At 38.8% G+C, this 24,870-nt stretch overlaps 1 protein-coding gene across 2 annotated transcripts in view; it reads left to right on the top strand.

Annotated features, from left to right (window-relative positions):
• PIBF1 (progesterone immunomodulatory binding factor 1) overlaps positions 1–5,769 on the top strand; it is a 129,280-nt gene extending 123,511 nt beyond the window's left edge. The window contains exons 16-17 of one of the 2 annotated variants that reach the window (XM_072354617.1): positions 3,043–3,222; positions 5,436–5,769. In XM_072354617.1, coding sequence (XP_072210718.1) covers positions 3,043–3,222; positions 5,436–5,492 — 237 coding nt within the window. In that variant the 3' untranslated portion in view covers positions 5,493–5,769. The remainder of the gene's footprint in view (positions 1–3,042; positions 3,223–5,435) is intronic. The other variant, XM_072354626.1, reaches the window with a different exon arrangement.
• The last annotated feature ends 19,101 nt before the right edge of the window (positions 5,770–24,870 follow it).

The following is a 24,870-nucleotide window of genomic DNA, read 5'->3' as shown; positions in this document are numbered from 1 at the left end:
TCCTACAGCAGGTCATACAGGGGGGTGTCCAGGTGGGTCTTGAATATCTCCAGAGAAGGAGACTTCACAACATCTGGGCAGCCTGTTCCAGTGCTGTCTCCTTTACCATGAAGAAGTTTTTACACATGTGCAGAACTTCCTGTGCTTCAGTTTGTGTCCATTTCCCCTTGTCCTGTTGCCACACAGCACGGAAAAGAGTCTGGCCTCATCCCTTTGCCTCCCACACCATATGTATTTATAAACATTGATCAGATCCAGGACTGATATGACATAAAACTAGGGACTTGACACAGTAGAACTATATAATAATTGTAACCATCGAATTCTCCTCACATCTTCCCTTACTCAGCTTGTCCTGAAGCTAATGCATGTTATCCTACACAAAAGAAATAAAAAAAAGATTGTTCCTGTCCATTCTGAACTCTATTCCTATTCCCCCATACCTTTTTTTTTCTTTTTTTCCAAGATACTCTTCTTAGTGGAATAAGTTCACAGATTTCTTCTGTACACAATGTCCCGAGCTTCTTTGCCTTACTGGCTTTCTAGACCAACTTGCCAGCTTTTAGGCTTAGAAAATAGTTGGATCATGGTAGCTTTCTGACAGTGCCCGGTATTGCTACTGACTCTGTTTCAGAATTCTGAAGCAAAACTAGGAAATAGCATTGTGTAAAGGAACAGAGAAATCTTTAGAAATCGTAGAATGGTTTGGGTTGAAAGGGACCTTAAAGATGGAATTCCAACCCCCCCTGCCAAAGGCAGGGTTGCCAGCTGCTAGATCCAGTACTAGATCAGGCTGCCCCAGGCCCCATCCAGCCTGGCCTTGAAAACCTACTGCAGTTCAAGACAGAAACTTGTTTTCAGTATTTCTTGAGTAGAAAAGTACCAATCTCTGGTAAATATGTGGAATTTCATGTTAAGCAGTACACATACTAGTGTTTCTGTTGGATTCGGTGTTTCCTGTAGTACTTTGTCACATCTGTTAAGATTTTTTCCCACAAGATTTTAGAACAACTATTGAGGCAACTTTAGCTAAATTCTTGTATTAAACTTGGCTGTGATGCCAAATTGATTTATTAATTGTGGACTAATTTGCCATCCCAACTCCCTGTCATTCCTTCCCATATTCTCACATTTGAGAATTCCCCAATTACAGTGGAAGCTCATATCAGGGTTGACTCCAGAGTCTATTCCAAGTCTGAAAACAGGCAGGGCTGTCAAGTAAAGGACAGACTGCAAGCAGAGAAGACCTTATAGTGCTGAGAGGATCTTGACATGAGAGAATTTGACCCTACGCATCCATGTTTCAATTCTGTTTCTGAAATAAATCTGCTTGACAGTTTGGGAGTTTTGCCTTGATCAAACGTGCAGCTATTTGGTCTACAGAATAGCCAAGTTTAACTATAGGAACAGCACTTGTTAATGTCAAAACATTGTTTATGTACCATTTAATCTCCTGTGATGGTGTACGTATTTGCTATATACTTGCATGAGTTATTTTCATCAAGAAATTCTGTCTATGTGTCACTTTGGCAACATCTTTGCAGAGTTTACAACTTTGAAAAACATGTTGGCATCAACTATGCAGTCCTTTTAAACAGCTGCTCTGCAGTCATGCTGTTTTAACATGCCACTACACATGGCTGAATTATGCAAATAGTTAATATTAAATGACTGAGATACAAGAACAATTTGTACACTCAATAAAGCTGGTCTGTGGAGTGTAACACCCATTCATGTAACTGAACGAGTCTGGGGCAGTTTAAAGACGTGATTCTTTTGACTTTAGGTAAAAATACAAAATACTTGTATTAAGGCAGAAATGGGCAGAGAGAAGCTATATGGCGAGAGTGTTTTGTAAGGCTTTTCTTTTGACTACTAATAATGCAGTGAAAATGGAATGTGCAACAATGTACTTTTCTGGCAATTATTAAGAAATAGGTAAGGCACGGCAAGTGTTTGTCATTCGGCTATAAATATGAGTGACTGTTTTGGTTGAGATATGAGATGATAGATTGCTAATGACAATGCTGGTATTTTAGCAGTGTTGTTTGTTGAAAACAGCAGCGCTGCAATAAGTAAGAAAGCAAAAACATTGAGTTTAAAAGGATACAACATTGTCTTACACTTTGAATGGTGTTTCTACTGACTTTGCTAACCTAGCTCTGCAATAATAAAGCTTGAATTATGTACAATGTAAAACAGATAAAACATTCTAAATTTTGTAACTTAGAGTAATTACCCCAATGGCATGTAAAGGGATAGAACTTTAGGCACTAGGAGATGCATGACAACAAAAGAAAGCAGCCATTTAAAGCCACAAAGTACCGTGAGTTTTCCTTTCTCACTTTACAGTAATGTTTGAATAATAGATTTTTATTTTTTTTTTCAGCTAAATAGTAAGAAAAGGTGTTCGGGGTTGTTTGTTGTTGTTTTTTTGTTAATCAGATTGTTTACCAAACCAATTCTTAGAATACCCAAAAAAAGCGTTTCCTTATGCTTTTCCTTTTATTTTCTATATTGGAATTTTTTGTGTTTCATGAAATTTCTTTTCTACTTGATCCCATTTTTAACTGTAAATCTTCTTAAGGCATTGCATTGACTTTTCTGATCTGCATGTAAAGACACAGGTATATTTCTAGTAGTAAGACTTCCATGCAAGACCCGACGCTTGAAAGTACAACTTGTTGCATTAAAATTAGGTTGGTAAACTCCCTCTGCCTGACAAAACAAACTCAAAATAATTATTTTAAATTAAATGGAAGTTTAACTTAAAAGAGATAGTGGGTTCCTTATTACACAACAAATGGTCTCTTTTACAGCATTTTCAGTACAAAATTTGAGTTGCATAAATCCTATGTATATTTTTCACTTTCTTACTTTTATTAATATGCAGTTAGTTAACAGTGGTAGGTTTATGGTGCTTGTTGGATTTTCTGATCTATTTACATGTTTCATTTGGTGAACAAAAATTCATTATTAACAAAGCAGATTCAAATGTAATTTTACTGATGAACTGAATATTGCCTTTCTATGGTTTTCCAGGAACTAGCCGTAATGAAACAGATTCTAATTAATCTACAGGATAAACAGAAGGAACAGAATTTACCTCCATCTCAAATTAATTTAAAAACTTTGACTGCAGAAAACAAATCAAGCCCTTCAGTGAAACTGCTGCCGGAATATGAAGAAGAAAATATATTCAGGCCTAAGCCAACATTGTTTGTAAGTACTTTGCTAAGAGTAAGTGCCATAAGCTTCTTAATTATTTTCCTCGCGCTTTAAAAAGAAGAAAGGTAGTTTGTACTTCAAGGAGGTACGTACTTTATTCTGCATAATATTTGCAACTTTGTATGGCTGTGGTCGATTTTGAGGAGACAAACTGCAGTTTGTGATGTTATTTACATGTTTGGTAGTTTGTGCATCTGAAGTTCAAATTAAACAAGATTTTTAAAAGAAAGCCAATTACATTACTGTCAGTTCACAAAACTTTAATGAGCACAGAATAAGTACACAATTTTAAGTCTACCCTGAGCATGAGCTGATTGTGTACAGGTACACTGAGGAGCAGCAGTGAGGAAATAAATGTATTTATGTGTATTTACACTCCTGCATATGTGTGTATACATACAGGGATATGCCCAGGATTTTTATCACTTCTGTTAGTATGGATAACTGATACTACAAAGCCTCGTTTCATTCCTTTACTAACTAAAAGCTTGAATTTTAATGCTTCGAGTTCCCTACAGAATTTAGTGCTTCTGGTATTTAAAAGCTTCAAGAAAATGATATAGACGTTTCTGACTATAAGTGTGTCTCAGATGATGAATTTAAGAGAATTATAATGCTTAGTCACAAAGCAAATGATAATTTGTATTTACAGTGGTTGCAGCTGTTTTCCTCTAGGGTAGGCTGGTTGAATCCACACAACCCTCTTTTTTAATTATTTTTTAATTATTTTTTTTTCCACTGGGCCCAATATTTTGCTGTTTTGGTCCAAATATGTATCTATATATGGTTGTTTTTTTGGTATTTCTGTTTCTGGTGGAATCTTCTTAAAATTGAAAGAGTCTCGAATAATGTAAGGTTTGTATTGCGACACATCAGATAATGATTTTATAGTACACAATGTAGGGAATGATTACATCTCCTCAGTATGGCATGAGGGCATTTGGGGACAATTACTTAGACTATCCAGTGGTTCAGATTTTGTTTAGACAGTGTTATGAGACTGCTTAGAGGTAAAAGGCTTGCTGTGTGCTGTCTCATCCATAATCCTTTTGGAAGTGCTAAATCATATTACCCAAACTTTTGTCTTCGGTGCAGTGATCCAAAATAGAGACAGACCGTGAGCTAATAATTAGGTTGTGTAGATAATCCACAGTTTGAGTGTATAATCTGTCCTGCCTCTCTTAAAAATATAGAAATCGTGTGGGAATCTAGGACAAGAAATGCTTTGACATGTTGAAATTGTTCCTCATCTAACTCTGAAGCAGAAAAATGCAAACGAGCCGATAGTGGGGTTTCCTACTAAATAGGGAAATAATTTAATAGCCCTGTTAAAGTCCTGCCCATTTAGGCCAATTTAGAGAATTTTAATAGCTTGTACAAATAGAGCAGATTCGTTTTTATAACTGAGAACTTCAAAATGAGAGAACAATGGAGATTTAAACATGACAAGGATCCAAGGCCCACTGAATTTGAAGACGGTTGTTAAGTCTTGGAGGAAAAGCACAAAGAGGGGGAAGACAACAAACTGTTGAGAATGATTCTAGAGGCAACAGACAAAAGAAAAATTATTAGCAAAAGCAAGAGTTAATACTGAAATTTGAATGTAGAAGAGTTCTTAACCTCGTTCCGCCTTCATTTTTTTTGTTATTTCTGCATATAAACAACCACTGAATTTGCCACAAGAATGTTCTATACTGTCCTGAATGTGCAGTAGCCCTGAGGATTATGAAGACAAGAAGTTGCTCACAGATAATTCTCTACAAATAACAATATTTCTGCACTGTCAGAAAACTAATGAATTATTTTATTTTGGATTATAATGAGCTCTTATTTTGTACAAAGTGTTGGTCTATGGCACACACAAAATCTCCTTCCTGAGTTCCATCCCCTTCTCTAATGGGAATGTGGGATAGTGATATTTAGAGTGAAACATATTTGTGGTACCCTTGACACATGTTTGATATTTTAAAACAAATCATTTACCTTATCTGCTTTTTGTAATTTAGAAATTGGCTGGTTTAAATACAGATATGTAGTAGTAATAACCTTGAATACATAGTCTTACTTTTAATTTACGTTCTTTAAGCAGAAAGAAAATGATTTAACACTATGAGCTACATAGGAAAGAAAGAGAATTCAGCATAGGTTGCATGTTTGTGTCCTGACTTTCACTCTTTCTCATAACTAATACATTCTTTATTTTACAGACAAATATACAGGCACCTGTATGGTACAAGAAACTGCAGAAGAAAACATCACCATAGCATTTTTCAATAAATACTTCAGAGAATCCTTTAGGGAGATTTTCTTTGAAGAAAGACATTGTCAACATAATAATGCCTCTTTTCCCATAGAGGCAATCAACTCTTTTGTTTACAATTGTTGCTTTATACCTGTGAAATGATCTTATGTTGTATAAATATTTTTTAGATCTACAATGGGAATAAAATGTGTGGAAATACTGCATGAAATGAACTTACTAACATATATTTGAATTATTAAAAAATAAATAAATAAACACCATCATATTGTATATATTTATAATCCGAGTTGTTAAATTGTGTCTTATTCATAGTGTTCAAATGAATGCATGCTTCAGCTCTCTACATCGTTTCTCTTGGACCTTGTGCTTCATGTCACATTCCTTGCAACTATTCTGGCTCATAGAAATCGAAAACAAATACATGAATTAGCATCAGACTATAGCTTACTTTCTATGAGGGAAATCACAGAATTGTAGGAGCTGGCAGGAAGCCCTGGAGATCATCTAGTCTAACCCCCTGCTAAAGCAGGTTCCCTACATCACGTTACACAGGAAAGCGTCCAGGTGGATTTTGAATATCTGCATAGAGGGAGACTCCACGGCCTCTCTGAGCAGCCTGTTCCAGTGCTCTGTCACCCTCACAGAAAAGAAGCTTTTCCTCATGTTCAGATGGAACTTCCTGTGTTTCAGTTTTTGCCCATTGCCCTTGTTCTGTTGCTGGGCACTGTTGCAAAGAGCACACTCCATCCCTTTAGATATTTTTAAGTGTTGATCATATCCCCCCTCCTCAGCCTTCTCTTCTCCAGGCTGAACAGACCCAGGTCTCTCAGCCCTTCATCATGTGGGAGATGCTCCAGCCCCCTCATCATCTTCATGGCCCTGTGCTGGACTCTCTCCAGGAGATCCCTGTCTTTTTTGTACCAGGGAGCCTAGAACTGAACACAGAACTTCAGACGTGGCCTCACCGGGGCAGAGTAGTGGGGAGGATAACCTCCCTCAACCTGCTGGCCACAACTCTTTTTAATGCACATAGGGTACAACTGGCCTTCTTGGCCACAAGGGCACATTGCTTTTGTATGTCCAGTGAAAAAACAGTTCCCTTATCAGCCCATTACAAATCTGATGAAGCAATAAAATGCATCTTAGCTATCAGCTCTGGTACTCTGGGCTAGATACGTTTACTCTACAGTTCTACATCACATAAATGTTGCTGGCATTGTTTAAGTAAGTGCACACAGAACATACCGCTCAGATTTCATATAAGAGGAAGTTTCTTTTTTCTTACTTCCTGTTTCCTTGACAGTATCTCTTCAATTGCTTCGTTGTTCCCAGCTGAATGTGAACAATAATTATTTACTGTATATAAATTTTGAGCTTTTGATTCTTAAATACGCTTTTCTTCTTCATTTCCCAAACATCAAGTCGAAAAAAAGCAAGACTTCCTCTATTGAAAGTAAGCTTCAGCTTTTGCTAATTCTGAGAGTGAGGGAAGAACACAAGTAATTGCACACCACAGGATTAAAATGATGATTCTGTGAATGAGGGAGGCAAAATATGTAAACAGAGGTTCTTGTCCACATGGAAGAAAAAGCACTAATCCTTGCACTCACAACACTCAGTATCGATGCTGTTTGAACAGCTTTGGTTTCTTGAAGCCTAGGTTTTTCTCTATTGTATTTTTTGTTTGTTTTTGTAAATAGAACTGTTTTCGTGTGAGACAGCTTGCATAAGTGGGTAATAGTTTTGCAATAAATGTTTGATATGATTCACAGCCCCTAGTTTATCTTCCCCAGACTGTCTTGCTTGTCTGTTATCACCCAGTAATCAATAAATTCTGTTATCTGGACCTGTGGACTATTCGAGGCAAGATGCTAGTTGCAATCTGAAGTATTCACTGTTTGTTCTCCAGTAGTACCCTTACAGACAAATTGGTAAGATACAGACTATGAAGTGGATGGAAATTTGGCTGACACACCAAGCACATGGAAATGTGATCAGCAATGAAAAGTCCAACTGGCAAATAGTGTCCTTCAGCAAGTTCATAGTCAATGCCAAATTTGGAGAAGTAGTCTCTGCAGGGCAGGGCCTTGGACGGACATCAGCAGGCTGGAAAAATGGCCCAACAAGAACCATACGGAGTTCAAAGGCAAAAAAATAGAGTCTCATCTCTAGGATTGAAGAACCTCATATTCAAGAACTGACAGGAAGGTGGCTTGGGAGAAACATATCTCATCGTCCTGGTGGGCAACAAACTCAACGTGTCAGCAATACAGTACATTCTTGCAGTAAAGGATCCTGGGCTGTACTAACAGTATAAGCCAGCACTTCTTCCCTTCTGTTTGTTATATGGGAGACCACATCCAGAGTGTTATGTTCAGTTTGGGGTTTATTCAAAACGTTGATGTATAAAAGTGAGCCCACAGAGATTCGCCATGGTGATCAGGGGCTGGAGTATATAATGTAGATGGGGAGGCTGAACAAACTGTGACTTAAAGGGCTTGGCGGGGATCTTGGTGCAGTCTCCAACTACCAACTACCTGATGGGATGGTACAGAAAGCAGAGCCAGCCTGCCCTCAGAGGCGCTCAATAATAAGACAAAACTGACAAGAGGTGCAACACAGCAAATTAGAACTGTCTATTATGAAAAGTGTTCTACCTTGAGGAGGGCCACAAAAATAATCCAAGGGACAGAACACCTCTCCTGTGAGGACAGGCTGAAAGAACTGGGGCTGTTCAGCCTGGAGAAGAAAATGCAAACCTGAGAGCAGCCTTTCAGTATCTAGAGGGGAGCTACAGGAAAGAAGGAGACAAATTCTTCAGCAAGGTCTGTTGTGAGAGGACAAGGAGAAATGGTTTCAAACTTAAACGGGGAAGATTTAGGTTGGATATAAGGAAAAACAGTGAGGGGGGTGAGGCACTGGAACAGACTGCCCAGACAGATGGCACGTGTCCTGTCTCTGGAGACTTTCAAGGCCAGACTGGTTGGGGCTCTGCACAACCTGATGGAGCTGTAGGTGTCCTTGTTCACTGCAGGGGAGTTGGACTAGATGGCTTTAAAGTCCCTTCCAACTGTAAGGATTCTATGATTCTGTGAGGATGGTCACTCACACAGATTGCTCAGGGAGGTGGTGGCGTCTTCATCCTTGGAGATGTTTAGCAATCAACTGGGCAAAGCCCTCAGCGATCTGATATAATTGGACCTGCCTTCACATTGGACCAGATGATTATTTTTCAGAATTCCTTTCTAGCCTAAATTTGTCCATGGTAATATTTCTAAATATACAGGATAGCAGCATAATTTATTTATAAACGATTACACTTTTAAAGTATTTAAGATGCTTCAAGAATAAATTGTGCTTCCTAAATTTCTATGTTCTGCAGCAGCCAGATCTTCTAAGAGGGCAGAAAAAAACTATCATATGGTGAAATTACATTGACATTTAAGCAATTCTTCAGATGACAATGTGACATTTACAGGTTTTTAAGAAAATTAATAACAAACTCCCAACAAAGATATGCAGAAACAAAAGTAATTTGTTTACGTGTATTGACAATTCATAATGCTTTTGTTAAGTTCCTCTGAAACCTGCTCCATGTGTACACTTTTTCCAGTTGAAGACCTTGTATTTTTCCTGTCTGTCATCATTAGACTAAGGCTATAGTTCATTATGGAGGAAGAAATCTTTTGAAAAGTGAAAACAAGAATGTCACTTAAATATAACTATTCAGACAGTGTGTCCTACAGCAAAAATTAGTAAATATTTGCTCATTGAGTAATGAAAAGGTTCAGCTGTATTACCTGTACAACATTTTGACTGATGTTGTTTTCTGCAAACATGGCTGCAAATTGAATTATTCCAAAATTATTCTTCATGAAATGGTCATTACAGTTCCCCATTGCAGTAGGTCTTGTGTCAATGAAGAATGAGTCAAAAGCAATGAAATTTCAAGGAGCAGTCATGCATACACACAACTTGTGACTTGAAGTGCCCAACCCATATAATCACCTTCAGTTCCTCTTTTTCAGACCAAAGAGAAAAAAGAAAGAAAATTCTCTATCCATTAGTACATTTCTTGGTACACTGTAAGTTGGTGTTACTGAAGTGTAAAGTCTCCTAAATGTATAGGTTGAACAGGAAAGAAGGAGGCATCGCTGGTTTAGAGAGGTAAAGGCTTTTCAGTGTTTGGTTTGTTTGTTTGTTTACAGTGTAATTGCTTTCTCACATTTCTGCTTCCCGCTAGAAGCAAAAGGCTTCAAACACATCAAGGAAATCAATGAAATTGAAAACATGGAATGTTTTTTTTTTAATAAAGCACCCCTTTCAAAATGTGCTGCTGAATCCTCTGGTCCCGCTTCACTGGCATTTGTAGTTCCTAAATATTTTCTGTGCAAAGAAATTATATATCACTGGGATTTGCAGTCTTCCTCCCTTCCAAGACTTTCTGTATAAAATAGCAATGCAACCTTGGAAAATAGGAACAGCTACAAATTTTAGGTTCCTTGTCAGAGTATTTGTCAGTATCTCTGAGATAAGATTTGCAACCACTCAGACTTGGTTATTTTCACTTTCAGTTATCGTTTTATGTGATATCTAGTTCCAGGAAAAAGGAAGGCTAACTCCACTTCAGCTTCCAAATGGCCATGTCGTGCTTCCATGCCTTTGGAAGACACAAGGCAGAGAGCATGACTTTCTAGAAACCGCATGGTATGTTTTGAAGAAGTATTTATGATGTTGCACAAATGCATCGATTGTCACTGGAAAATGGATTTATACGCAACAGACTGAGACTGCAACATCCTGTCATCTTTCAGGGCTACTCTCATTAGGGATGTCTACTGAGGAAAGAACGTATCTCCCTGTTAACACTGCATTTAATAGAACACATGCCAGACTTTACTGAGTCAAAGAAATATATCCCTGGAATTTTCTTATAGCAAAGCACACAGACAATCTGTATTCATTCTTGACCTTTGAAAATGAAATAAATATCTTCAGAAGATCAAGTTTTGCTTAGTGTCTTTGGGCAATATTATCCCCTTCTTAAATTCCCAGGATTGGTTGGGAACTCTTGACCTTTGAAATGCATGCTTCCATAGCTTAATAAGGCAGTTACACTTGGGGGATTTCAGGCTTAAGCTGGGCAGCAGTACAGGGTGCTAACTCTTGGGGGTGGCGTTGCTAGTGCAAATGGATGGTAACTGAGTATGACGGAAGAGCGAGGATATTGCTGAAGGTCACAGCACCAAGGAGAAGTAGGTGTGGTTCCTGGCAGATGTTAGACCCTCTGCAGCTCTTTAAGCCCTCTGCTGACAGCATGGGAAGCACCAGCTTTGCTCCACTGAGTTAATTTTGCACTTTCCTGGGTTTCTTTCCCTCACTTGTAAGTTTTACATAGCAGTAAATGCCCAGTTTTTCTCCTTTTGTTTTGTTTTCTTTTCCTTTCTTTTTTCTTTTTCTCTTTCCTTACCTTTCATTTCCTTTCCTCTTTTTCCTCTTTCCTCCCTTCTCCTCTCTTCCTTTCCTTTCCTTTCCTTTCCTTTCCTTTCCTTTCCTTTCCTTTCCTTTCCTTTCCTTTCCTTTCCTTTCCTTTCCTTTCCTTTCCTTTCCTTTCCTTTCCTTTCCTTTCCTTTCCTTTCCTTTCCTTTCCTTTCCTTTCCTTTCCTTTCCTTTCCTTTCCTTTCCTTTCCTTTCCTTTCCTTTCCCTTTCCAAGTCTCCTTTTTCTCAGGACATTGGAACTAGATTCAAACAAAGAGTGAATTTTAGTCATATAATCCTTTAAAGGGATGAAGGGCACACACGAAATCATCCCCATGAAAGCAAGAAATGGCAGAAGTATGAAATGCAAAAAGTTGGGATTGACCATGGAAATAGCTTTTACTTGGAAACTTACATGTTTTCATAGACTGTGCCCTTTTTGAAGATACTACAGAAATAACCACTGTATGAGAGAATGCTGCTTTGATTGAAGCAATAGAATCAACTTTGTTTGACCATGAATAATTGAAGTCTTTGTGTTAATGCTTCTTTTAAGGAGTAGTGGATCAGTAAATGTAACTTAATTGCAGGAAAAGACTTATGGATGGAATTTATGACTGCATTTCAATGAAAGTCTTTTCATTTTTCCTTCTTGGTTAAATAGAAGAAGGATTACTTAGATTATTCAGTCTTGCAGCTGAAATTGTTAGCAATTCCCCATGCCCTTTATTATCATGATTTTAGAGATGCATATTTCAGCATGGACTTTCTCCTTTGCTTTCTTACTCAATTCTTCAGAAGAACTTGTTTCTTTTTGTATTATTATTAAGACCTGGCAATGTAGTATTAAACTTTTACAAGGAAGTTATAACCTTGCACATGTATGTGGATTTTAGACAGGACTTTTACCTAAGTGCAGTAGTCCTGCATAAAAGAAAGAGTTGGAAGTGTTCCCACTGAGTTCTGAGACTGTGAGAGGAGGTTGTTTCTGTGCCCAGACTTACGCTCCCCATCACAGTACAGTGCCATCACAGAGGAGAGTCATTGCACTGTGCTTCTCAGGGCTGTGATTTCCAAGTGCACAGTTCCCAGTGCCAGCGAGTGGAGCCGTGTAAGCAGGGATTCACAAGTTGTCACCTGGAGCTACGTTCACACAAGCACTAGGATCATTCATCCCTCCTGTGACGTGGTGAGAAGTGCAAGCGAGGAAAAAATACAGTATTCTGGCGCAGTCTGTTTGTTGTCCGCCTCTTCCTTCTTGGGAGTCAAATTATCTTAAGGTATCAATAAAATCTGAGTGAATCTTCATTCCTGGGTGTTCAAAAGGAAAGAAGTCCTATGTCCTGCAGGGATAGCCTTGTCCTTTCTTGCCGACACTTTATCAAAGATCTCAGGTGTGGAACAGACAACTAAGAGACCAGGAGGCACCACTACTTACACATTAATCTTTATTTTATTAACTTGTTACTTAAATACTAAGTCCAAAAAAATCCACTTAGTATTTACGAGGAAAGGCGTACGTGCCTGAAAGTAACAACGAGCAGTAAAGGGAAAAATATGTCAGTGACTAAGTCTCACTGAATTAACACATTCCTTGTCATTTTGTGTCATTTCTTTCATTATTGCAGTAATTAACTTCGCAGAATTGCATCTGTTCCATTCAGTGGAGAATGGAGAACAATAACAGTGTTTATCAGCAGCAGGAGAGAGCTTACCTTTCTTTCTCAACTCTGCAAAATCTCTGCAGGCTAATCTTAGCGCACAGCCAGGGTGCCCTCCGACACAATGGAGCTGCCTGAAATCTCCCCTAGGGTAACCAAAGTGGGCTGATTAGATCTGTTGTCCGTGAAAACAAAATAGCCAATCAAAATAGCCAATCCTATGAAATATAGACCTTTTTACACTCTGACATGCCGCTTTAAATTTGTCCATGCTGAAACCTTTGTCATAGTTTTACACCATGATAATAACTCTGAAATCTGACTGACTTAAGGACGTTAAATACTGTGAAATTACAAAGAAAGAAATGATTTGAAGTTCTTATGAATCCTTGATGATTTGCTATTATTTTGTAAAGTGAAACATATGTATATATTCTAAATGCATGCAAGTGAGAGTGTTGTTTTAGATCATGCTTATTTTTAATACAAAGCAAAATATTTTTCAGTAAACAGGTATCTTAAAGTTGACAACGAAGGAAATGCAAATAAAGTCTCATGTAGTTTAGAAATGTAAAGATTGCTGTGCTGCATCATCTTCATGGGCTTGTCTGCTCTACTGTCCCGTCTTCAGGTACTGTCAGGTTCACCACTTGATGCTGTAAAGCTGCATGGGCCTACAGTGGACTGCAGCATATTTACTGATTTGAATGATAATACTAGTTTCCATTTAAATGCTCAGTATCTTTAATTTGCAGCCTTTCAGCTTACTGGATGTCTTTGGAAATGGGAATTCTTGATCTACTTTGCTACCTATAGTTATCTTTTTTTTTTTTTTTTTTTTTTTTTTTTTTTTTTTTTTTTTCAGTTATCCTTTTTTGTTATTACTCCTACTTAATTTCTGAAAACATAAAGTTGTAACTTCAACCTGCTAAGAAGTCAGGTCTGGTGCCACTCAACCATGGTGGTACCATGAGCACAGTTCTACCAAGAATCTCAGTGACCACCTAGATCTTTTCCAGTCATGGCAATGCTTAGTCTCACCGCAAGGCTGTATGTCTGGAAATGACAGTACAGTGCTTCACTCTGCATGAAACACTAATTGCTGGGTTTGGCAATAAGAACAAGCGTGATTTGGAACACCTGTTGATTGGACCATAAAATGAAACTCAGTTCCTCTTACTATCATTATTCTAAGTACTAAGCAGTAGGGGATGCCTGTTTTCACTACTTCTTTCTTCAAGGGATATTCACCTATCAAATACACAGCTCGTAAGTGCTGACAAGATGCTGAACACAGTGTATGCTAGCTTTCATTTACTCCATTTTTAGGCACCTAACTTTGTGAAATAATAAACACTGGACAAAGAGGGTATGAATAGCATGACTACTTCAATACTTAACTTTGCAAAGCTTAGCGCTTACTTTTAAATTCAGGTAGCTGCTAAGAGCAGATGTACTGCAATACAGCAAATTTTGGTGCCATAGCATCTGCTGGAGGACGGATATTTAAAAAATACAATGCATTAGTGTTTAGCAATGTCTTTGTAGAGGGGAATTCCTTAAGTTGCATAACTCAGTGTGAATAAGCAACTTGCTCAGCCGTGGTGATGATTAGCTTTTCATGAGCACTGTTTTCACTCCTCCATTCAGAGCAGAGGGAAGCAGGCATTGCACCATACTCTGTCACTGCAATATTTTTTCAAAGAAAAACCAACATGAGACGAGTTTAATGGTACCACAATGTCCTTGGGATAAAGAACATAGAGCCTTTTTTAGTTCTTCTTAAATTAGATACCAGGAAGGCTTATTGCCACAGTTTCATACTATAAATAACGTCACCTGGATTGGAAGTGCTGCAACGATCATTGCAAAATGCTTCTGCTGATAGAACACAGGGGACCAAGCTGATCTGCCCCTACTGTGATTAATAATTATCTCATAGGTGAATTTCATTATATTCAAATAATTATTTCAGAGTAAGACTTAAAATTACAAGGACAGATATAGATGTGGCATTGATGAAAGCCAGTTTGTGTAATTACAAGCTGCTCTATCCACAAGACTTGTCAATGCTAACGTGAAGTATAAGGAAAAGTGTTAACATCCTCTTTGTCCCTTCCACTCTTACATCCTTTCAGTGACGCCATATCTCAATTTGTAACTCAGAATTTGAAAGATTATAGCACCACACTGAAATGCTTCAGAACAAGAGGTGACTTTCATCCTGTTCTTGCCAAAGACCTTTTAATATTTGTTTCTTTTCTGCATAAAATGTGCGTAATATATATATATATATATTTTTTTTTTTTTTTTTTTTTTTCTAGAGGTTAGATGTGATTAGATGGTATTTCATGGCATTTCATAGCCTATACTGAGTACCAGCTTTATGAATCATCAGGCCTTACTGCTGAGTTGCGCAGAAGCAAGGCTTTCTATGCACTATAAAGAAGCTTTGTATTTTGTCAGTCCTCTCTTCACAGAGTAATATTTGGTCAGCTAGAGAGCACGTAATCTAGAGTAAAAAAAAATCTCAAGTAATCTGGAGAGAAAGAAACCCTGCTTTGTTATGAGTGAATCAACTTCTCTCCTTTATCTTATTTATATCTTCCAAGCAGCTCAGGGATTAAGATGTATTGTTAAAATCTTGCCTCACCCAACTTGCCACATTACTTATGAGTTCATGAATAAGCTGGCTCCTTAGCTTTAACTAAGCGTGTTATGAACCAGTCAGGTAAACACATTTGAAATAGGCCGTGCATTCATGAAATGCTGTTTTTCATACCATAACACAATAGACATAGACCAACCTTCCATTAAGTCATCCAACAACAAGAATACCTGCAGGCCAAACATGGATGTTCTAACAGATAAATATTTTGATCTAGTTTAAAAACATTGATTTAAATAATATCATTGAATGGAAGAAGTGTATTAATATGGTCTCTTGTTCTGCAAGTAAACATTTCCTTTTTTTATTATGTCTTTTCACTACCTCACCCATCATTTTCAAAAAGAAGTGACAGAAATCTCAACTGTTAAACTCTTAGCAGGTGGAAACCCTGGGCCAGCTGACTGTAATAAAGAGCTGCAATTTAAATCCATCTTTTTGGAGAATAATATGTTGAAGTATAATTGAATAAATCAGTACCTTTTAAGTATGTCTCAAATAAAACCCAACAGTTTCCTGAATTCTGGGTTGCTATGTTTTCCCAACATCATTTGTAGAAAACAACATGGGTAACACTCAAAGCTCCAAGTGCCAATATATTAACAAAGTATTTCATGTTTTTCTCACTGAAAAGTAATTTACTTCTGCTCATCGCTCTTTAAATATTTTGAGGAAGGCTGAAAATGATAGGGGAAAAGAAAGCAAGATTGCATTCATTTAATTTAAATATATTGTACATTATTTGATGTAATACACTATTTGTCAGAGAACAAAAATTAAAAACATTATAATGGACCTAGAAAGTGAATACATTCAGAGTATTTGGGTGAAAAACACAGATAAACTAAGGTGATAAACATAATACTCTTCTATGATATTAGACATTTCACCTTCTGTAACATTTGCTTTATACATTATTTTTAATTTATAAATTAGCTTATGTTCTTTATTTGTGAAGATCACCATTTCTGTGTGCACTTGGATAGATATATGCCAGTTCTAAGACCATATCGTGATCAGGCACTTCAGTCATCACCAGTAACAACTGTCACTTTTCCCTTATCATCTTATTTCCATAATGTTCCAGTGTCCATACCTTCATACCGTATCTCTCCTCATTAAATGAAAACAGACAAACTGAGTGGAGGCAGTTGTTTCCTTAATGGAAGGAGTCCATCATGAGGCAAATAGAAACCCTAAAGGAGGATGCAGCTGTGCCTTTTCTTTACAGCACATGATTAGCAATACAGAACTTCCCCCATGAAGCAAGCAGAACACTGTCAGCATCTCCATAAGCCCCCAGGTGAACAGGAGATAAGGCTTGTATTGGTGTGCAGCCACATTTTAGCAAGGCCCTTCAGTTTCCTCATCGTGGAGCAGTAGAACCTCTGAGTGAGATCAGTGGTATTTGATTCATTCATCAGCAAACACATTACAATGGCCTCTAATACCAGCAGCAGTTCTTGATTTTAACTTCACTGGTGAGTACAAATACATACTCTGACCTCAACAGTTCTGGATACAATCAGGATCAAAACTGTGTGCTGACCAAGTGACATTCCTTCTCTATGGTGTGACTGGGATGAAAAATGAGGTACACCTTCAGAAGCTTTCATAGGAAACTCCTCTTGAACATTCAATTCATGTCTGAAGGAAGCTTTTGTAGTGACTCTTTGCAGCTTTCCTTCATGACAAGTGACGTCCAGTTATTTGGCTCACTACCAAAAGATGTTTAATGTGCCTTCAGTGGAGGTCAAAGCTCACCATCTTAGGGCAGATGAATGGAAAATCAGTACTTACTATTGCCATTTCTGGAAATTACTTGCTGGTTCCTAAACTTCCTCTTTCTTCAAAAAAATGTCAATCAAACTACCAGGATGTGTTCAAAAATGTGAGGGTCATCTGAGTTATTACCCTTATCAGTAAGCAAGAGAGAACCCTATCGTAATTTTAATATCCTCTGAATGACTCCTTCTGCTGTTGCTGCAGCTGTTCCTGATAGCAGAAGGTTGGCTTTTTCCAACTCTTTTTGCTTTGCTTTGTGTTATGTTTTTTGTTTGTTTGTTTGTTTTTCCTACTAGAAACACACTGTTAAGTAGACAGGAGACAATCAGATTTTCTGAGCTCCTTTCAGTTGGTGTAGCTGCTCTAAATATGTCATAGAATTGGGGTGCACAACAGCAGAAATGAAGCAACAGAAGTACATTGAAATTATACTTCTAAATCAGGAAGATCCTGAGCTGTGGGGTCTGTGTCATTAGTGATCTATAAGCTGCTTTAGAGTGGTTCTCGAATACTAAGAAAAAAGTGAACATTAACTCACCCAGAACAGAACAGAGATGCTCAAACAACCACACTTCAGAAGGCATCATCCAGCTTAAAACTGCCTAGGTTTCACTTCAGCCGTTCAACTTCCAGCCCTGCTAGAAAAATTCATTATCTTGTTTTCTGCTCTGTTTAGGCATCCATATTGCACATAAGTTTTAAGTGTTTACTGAGAACTTCCTTCTAAAGCAGAAGCTTGTGCTCTTTGAGCAAAAGCAAACTTGTTGGCAAAAGTTTTAATGCATTATTATCCAAGTTTTCTTTTTCTTTAGTGAGAAAATAAATGGGGCTCTAAGTCAGAAAGACTGAAAACAGCTTCCTAAAATGTGCACCTAAATTAATGGCAAGGTCAGTACCTTCAGAGGGAAGCCATGCTTGCCTACATCTGGAGGATTACCATCAACTACACACAGCCAATTCATTGAACAGTACAACTGAGTGCAAGCTTAAAAACTAAGAAAAGAGATTTCATGCCTTCTTGAACTGTGTATATAAAAAAGACTGTTTCAATAAAACTCTCCAGTGTCACGTGTGGTATAATACCTATACAACTGAATGTGTATCATCTGTTTAGGCACCCAGACATCCTCCTTGGATGACTGAGGAATCACCTTGAGCTAACTAGTCATTATGTGGCCCAGGTCCTTTCCACGTCTTCATCTCCACCTATATCGGAAGATGTATTGCTCAGCAGCATCCAAAAAAACAATGAATGGTTTGTAATGGTAGGCACGTTTCCTGCCATCATTATTTATTTGTCCCTAACTCTCATCTCCTCAACAAATTTAATTAATAACAATGTTTATTCTAAGTCTTTGAAAAAATCCCTGTAATTAAAAATCCTACTTGAAAGTACTGAGATTTGACGATTAGCAATTTTAGCCGAAAATACTGAGCTAAATCAAGTGATGTGCTTTATAAAAATGTTCCATACAAACTCTATTTAATCTTTTGTGACCAACTTTATTCATGCTAGTTTGACTAGGTCTTGTATTCCACAAGCATAGGTTGGGGCTAAATTGCATTATCTTCCTATATTAATAAATCTCTGCATTGATTATTAAAGTTAAGCTGCTCATAATCAGTGTTTCAATGCAAACTTATAATTACGAGCATCATTCCATTTTACATTTTCTTTCAAGTGTTGGTTCTAACTCTGGCTTTCTTGACAGTCTTCAGGAACATGCTTAGTGTTCTAACAGTTAGTGAATATTAATCCTGAAAGCTCACTGACTGCTCTTTTAAAGTTCTTGGTGTGAAGTTATCCAGATATACCAATGTAAGAGTATTAATAATAGCTATATTAATGTGCTCTTGAATCATTGTTAAAATGGAAAATATTCTGTCATTATCATAGGATAGAAATACATTACCTACTCTTTTCTGAAGTACAGTACAAGAACATTCACCATCTTCTTTCTGCTTGCTTATCAACATTCCTTTGTCTAAAAACAGAAAGATGTTAAAATTCTTAATGCATTTTATGGACCTTTTTTTTTTTTTTTTTAAATTTTTATTTTCAATGAAGTTTATTGACTTCTTAAGTATCCTTTTCTTCCATATAATTTTTCCATAATCCCTATACTGTCATGTTTATTTCACTTTACTTATGTTTTTGTTTTTATTTTCTGAGCTGTTGAGTACCTATAATTATAATTGCTTTTCAAAATCCACTCTGAAGAGGCAGAAGGAAAGGGGCTGTTCTTTTAGGGATGTGGTTTTTTTAAACCAGATCCTCTGCAATCATGGACTTTAGTGCTCATACTCACCTCATCCAGACTCTGCCTAATTATTCACCACTCAATAATTTAGCCTGCTATTTCTTTCAGTATTTTAAACTTAGCCCTTTTGTATCACCAGCTGCTTTTGTTCCTGTTTTTTTCAGCTGATTACAGGCAGCATGTTTAAATAACTGTTTTATGATGCTTGCCAAAAATGTCCATATTTTTGATTCGTTGCTGGGTCTACTTTCTCTAGTGCAGAACTGCTGGACGCAAGACTACCTGAATACAGAGACTACTTAATTTTAACAACTGTAAAGATGTTGTCACCAATAGCATTAGTTCTCCTGCTTCACTACTAAGGGTGTAGCTGCATGACAGGCTGAAATTTAGCTTTGCTCTGAATATGACAGTATAGCTATCACAAGAAACATAGCCACGTGGGGTCAATAGCTTCTCTGGACAGCCAAAGTGGTCTGACAAGGTCTCTTTAATGCTCCTAGCAGCACGCTGTATTATGAAGATGTTGTGATCCAAAGCCCCAGGATCTTCTTTCTGCGCATTATAGGCAGTTGATTAAGGAGCTTATCCTCTCTTCCCCTACTTGAAAGAGTGCAGCACAAGAGGTAAAGGGTTTTGGTTTTTTTTTTTTCTGGCCACATCCCTTAATTATTTCTGCTCTCAACATCAGGACTTAGTTCCAAATGAGTATTCACTGCCCTACCTTATTATGCTAAGAGATTCTTAAACAAGTATTATGTCATTGTTTTAATGCCCTCCTAGCCTGTCTAGCCAGACCATTGCTTCTGCTATGTCCAAGTCCATAAAGGCTCCATCTCCCATCTGATGGAGCAGTACTTCTCAAAACTCAAACCATTCTACTCTATTTCTCTAATCAGGAGAACTCAGCCAAAGCATGCAAGCATGCCAATTTTACAGTGTTAGTGTTTGCTAACAAATTTTCAGCATAAACACTCTGGAGCGAAAAATGCTTTCTTTAGTAGTGAAGAATGTGGTTTTGTCTCGTGTTCAAGCGGTTAAACAACCACGTAGGACCACCCATTGCTAACAAACACTGCCAGCAGCACTCGCTTTTACAAAGCAGGTAGCCTCAACATTCCTTAGTTAAGGCAGAAGAACAGGGTGGTAGTAGCTTCTAACAAAGATTCCAAGTGACAGACAAACCACCTTTTCAAAAATCATAAATGTTACTCTCTACGTATGTATTTTAATTAATCTTCTGTAATTATACTTTGTACAGATTTCCATCTGCACTACTAGCACATAAATAATTAAATGACATGCTTAAGGAGCATACTGTTGTAGTTTCTGGCCCTGCTATGCAACATGTCAGAGCTGAAAAGCTGTATGACAGCCGATGAAACTACAGGAAACACTCGTGTCTTACAGCTGAGTCAGTGACCTGTTCTCAAAAAGGCTTGTTGTAATAAACAGTCTGCACATTAGGTCTATAAAGGTCACAACAAGGGACTGGGAACACTAAGAGATTTTGCTGTACTTCCTCTTCCCAGAAAAGGTGAAAATACTTGAAACGTACCTGAAACCAAAATACAGGAGGCTGTTAATTGAAGTCATTAAGACTCCTTAAAACCCAAGTAAAGATTGGGTTCAGCTACTGAATAAGATGTCTTGTTTCCTCCAGACAGGTTGATGATTCTTAATCCAAGAATTCAAGTAATGAGCAGTTGAAGTTTCCATCTTGAAGCATCTGTTCCGCCAAGTCAGCACTGGCCTTGATAAATAGCAAATCAGACTGATGCATACAAGTGTATACACACATGCTCAAGTTAAATTCGAGAGAAAATACTTGAACAGATCCTTGCATAGACAGATTTATATGATTAAGCTGTAATTAGGCCTTATACGGTGCAGACTGACTCAGTCAAAACACAGAAAATGCAGACATGGTAAGATCTTTACCTGTTGCTGCAAAAAAAAAATAGTAATAATATTAAAAAAAAAAAATCAAAGGTTATTTGTGGGTAAGTTTACATGCCTTTATTTAGTTGTCACAAACCTTCACTGCTATTCTAACTTACTCATTTTACGTTGGAAGAAAAGTATGTTTAGCTAAAGGATAAAAACAAACCACAAACACAACTGCATCTGGGCGCTTTTAGTAATATTAGTGAACTTGAAACAATGCATCCTGCCCTGTTCTAACTGTGCAAAAGAGAAGCTTGCAAACACCACTTGTTTTGTATTTACTGAGCTTTGCAGTAGTGATTCTCCCTTGGCTTGTAGAGGCATTGGTTATTTTGCATTGTTTATAGCTTTATATTTTAAAAAGCTGTCAAATTCCATTCTCTGATGCTAGAGTCACATCATTCACAGTATCACACATAGTATCACAGTATAGTGTGAGTTGGAAGGGACCTTAGAGAACTCCCAGGATTCGAGCCTTCTGTGTAGCAGAGCGGCAGTTCTACCACTTGCGCCACAGGGGGGATTCGAACCCGGGCCTCCAGTGTTGCAAGAGGCACTTCTACCACTGCGCCACCGGGGCACACACATTCAGGAGGTTTCTACCTGATAAGATATGCCTGTTGAATTTCAGTGACAGAGAACATCCAGCTGGTTTGAAGAAGGTGCACTAACCACTCCGAGCCAGATGGAAAAGGGTTCCTAAAGAATTCTACTGGAAACAGTAAGTTTTTACACAAGTGTCTGAGGGCATACAGGAGGATTACAAACATGAAACTTATTTTCTGTACGTGCTTCACAATAAAATCCCACCTAAGGGGAACCAGAGGTATTTGTCTGCTGGTAACTCTTTGGACAGCAGAGCAGAAAGGTAGAAGCAGGTGACTACTGAAATATAAGAAGAGAAAGAAGTCAAAACAAAGTGTGTTTTTATTTAAAATACCTGTCGGAATTAATAAGGAAGTACCATTCGTTATTTTAGGAAGAATATCCTTTTTTTTTTTTTTTTTTTTTTTTTTCCATGGGGCCTATCAGACTATTTTGTACAAACAGAAATAAAAAACAGCAGTCTAGTTTGCCTTCGAAGAAGTGAACACTTCTCTAAGCTACAGATAAAGTACACAGCAGCAGACTATCGTTTCGTGACTCCCACATTCACTTGAGCAGAAAGTCACCCTGCTACATTCCTCACTGTGGCAGCACTGTGTTACAGAGCTGCGAGTGGCATTTGTAAGGCCTGTCAGAAGCTCCCATGGCACCTGATGGCTCCCACCATGGTGCTCAGTGGGGAGAAAGAATAGAAAAAATAAGTATTGCACTGGCTCTCTTCTGACAGCCAAAGGTAAAATGAGAAACTGTTCTTTCCCTTGGGGAGATGGATTCTAATGGGAGACCAAAAATAGGTGGCTACTGATTTGCCAGGAAGGAAATTCATTTCCACTTCTCTAGAAAGTTGATGTGAGAAAACAAACTAGGTATTTGCTGGCTCAAAATCAGACACTGAGTGCACTAAAAAGCTCCTGAAATCATTATCAGAAATCTTTGTGAGGCTTAAAACCTGCTGATGTCCGCAGGTCTCCCTCACCTCGTCAATATGAAACAACCCACCCATGTCTTTCCACTCCTCCCCTGCCTCTACAATGGGTCCCCACAAATGTTGGCCCTTCTCTTCCTCAAAAGGACAGAGGGACACAGGGGTGCCCCTACAGACACATCTCATGTAGCTGAGAACTCATTAAGAGTGGAGCCCATATTCATCGCCGCTGGCAACCCCAGCTTCTCTGTCCTGGCTGCTCTCTCACACCAGGCTGCGCTGGGCTCCACCACCACCAGGCTCCAGTCACCCTGGTGAGGACTTGACATTTGTTCTTGTTTTCTCCTGTCTTCCCTAATGGGTACAGCACTACTAAGCAAAGAGGAATGCAAAGAACAAGGGAGTTCAAAGTGATCAAGCCTACATTTACCGAGAATGTCTGGATCTCTGCCCGCCCAGAACCCGAAGCATTTACATAGTTTCAGAAAGTTTAACCCTTTTCCATTAAACCTGGCAACGCACTTTCCAGCACAGGGCACAGCACTTCAGTGCCTGAGCACACTGGAAGGCGTTCTTCACATACCCACCTCCAGGCGATCCCACTCCACCTTTTATTTCCCATTTTTTCACTCTAGAGGACAGTGACCTGAGCTCTCGAGTCAGATGTTGAGAGACGTTCATAGAACCGCACTGCAGAGGAGGGATTTCTTACAATAACTCCTGAACACGGCTGAAATTCTCGCTTACACAACATCTGAAAGATACTACTTGAATTTTCTACTGCAAATTTGTCTGGGGAAGTGTAAATTCACTTGTAACCCTGTCTGCAAAATCAGCAAAGAAACAGAGATATTCTGAAATAATTACAGCAGCAAAGTTGTGTTCTTTTTTTCCTAATGATTAACTCTGAGCAATCCATTGCTTCCATTTAAGAAACACATCAGTTGACAGTTTATTCTTGACTTTTGCATTGTAAAGAAAATTTCTTTTTGAAAGAGGTGTAAATTCTGGTAATTGTGAGGGCTCCCAAAACAGGCTGTTTTGCCTCAACCCAGGGCTTCTGTGTGCACTATCTCCATAGTGCAGCGCAATCAGCAAACCTGAGCAGGAAGTCAGAAGCAATCTGACTGCCTATTACATACTGTCACTAATCGTCAGTGACAGCAGAGATGCTAAAATAAAAACTGACTCTTCACAACTGCCTGCTCTTTGGTAATCTTCCACAGCTTGAGAAAAGGCTGTAGGAGCAGGCTGTTGTGAGCACAATAGGAGGTGGTGGGGCTGGATTTATTCACCTGTAGCTCAGCCCCAACGGTGGCCTTTTAGAAAACTTGCCGACACTGAGAGTTGCTTCTGGAGGTGCGTTTACACGTTTGCAATACTACCCTGATGGAGCGACACAGCGTTCGCCCAAGCAGGCCCTGTGTAAACTGACACACGCAGCACAAAGGGAAACAAAGCAAAACAAAACAAAACAAAACAAAACAAAAAAAAAAAGTTTTGAAATGGTCTGTTTATCGCTCATTTAATCAGATGGAGGCAAAGCGTATAATTAAAGTCTGCAAGTCTCTGAGACATTTCGGTTACAGCAGACGGACGATCCGCCTGAACGTTGCTGTACGCACGCACCAGGCGCTGCCCAGCCCCAGATCGCGCCGGTTTTCTGAGAGAAAACACAGCCCCGGACAGCACAGCTGGTAGTTCCGCATCTTTAGAGCTGTCACGGAGCGAACTCCTCACTTCACAACGGCAGCCTGGAGCCTCGCTGGGCTACAGCAGGGCCACACGAGGGGGATCCGTCCGCGCGCAGGTGTTACCGCTGCCCCAACTCAGGCTCCCTCAGCACGAGCGGTTGTTCCCGCCCCTCAGAGCGGAGCGCGTCGCGCTGCCTCAGCTCGGTTCCCGCTTCCCGCCCGCCGCGTCAGTAGAGGGAAAGAAGGGAGAGCCGCGGCCGTGCCCGTCTCCTTTCCGCCCCTTCTTCCCTCCGTCCGCACGGGGACGGGCAACGGGTTCCGACCGCGAGTTGCCTCCGGGACAAAAAAAATAT

This window comes from Excalfactoria chinensis, chromosome 1 (genome assembly GCF_039878825.1).
Source record: "Excalfactoria chinensis isolate bCotChi1 chromosome 1, bCotChi1.hap2, whole genome shotgun sequence".
NCBI classification, from domain to species: Eukaryota; Metazoa; Chordata; class Aves; order Galliformes; family Phasianidae; genus Excalfactoria; species Excalfactoria chinensis.
The sequence above is the reverse complement of the archived record's forward strand: the minus strand, read 5'-3'. Positions and strand labels throughout refer to the sequence as shown.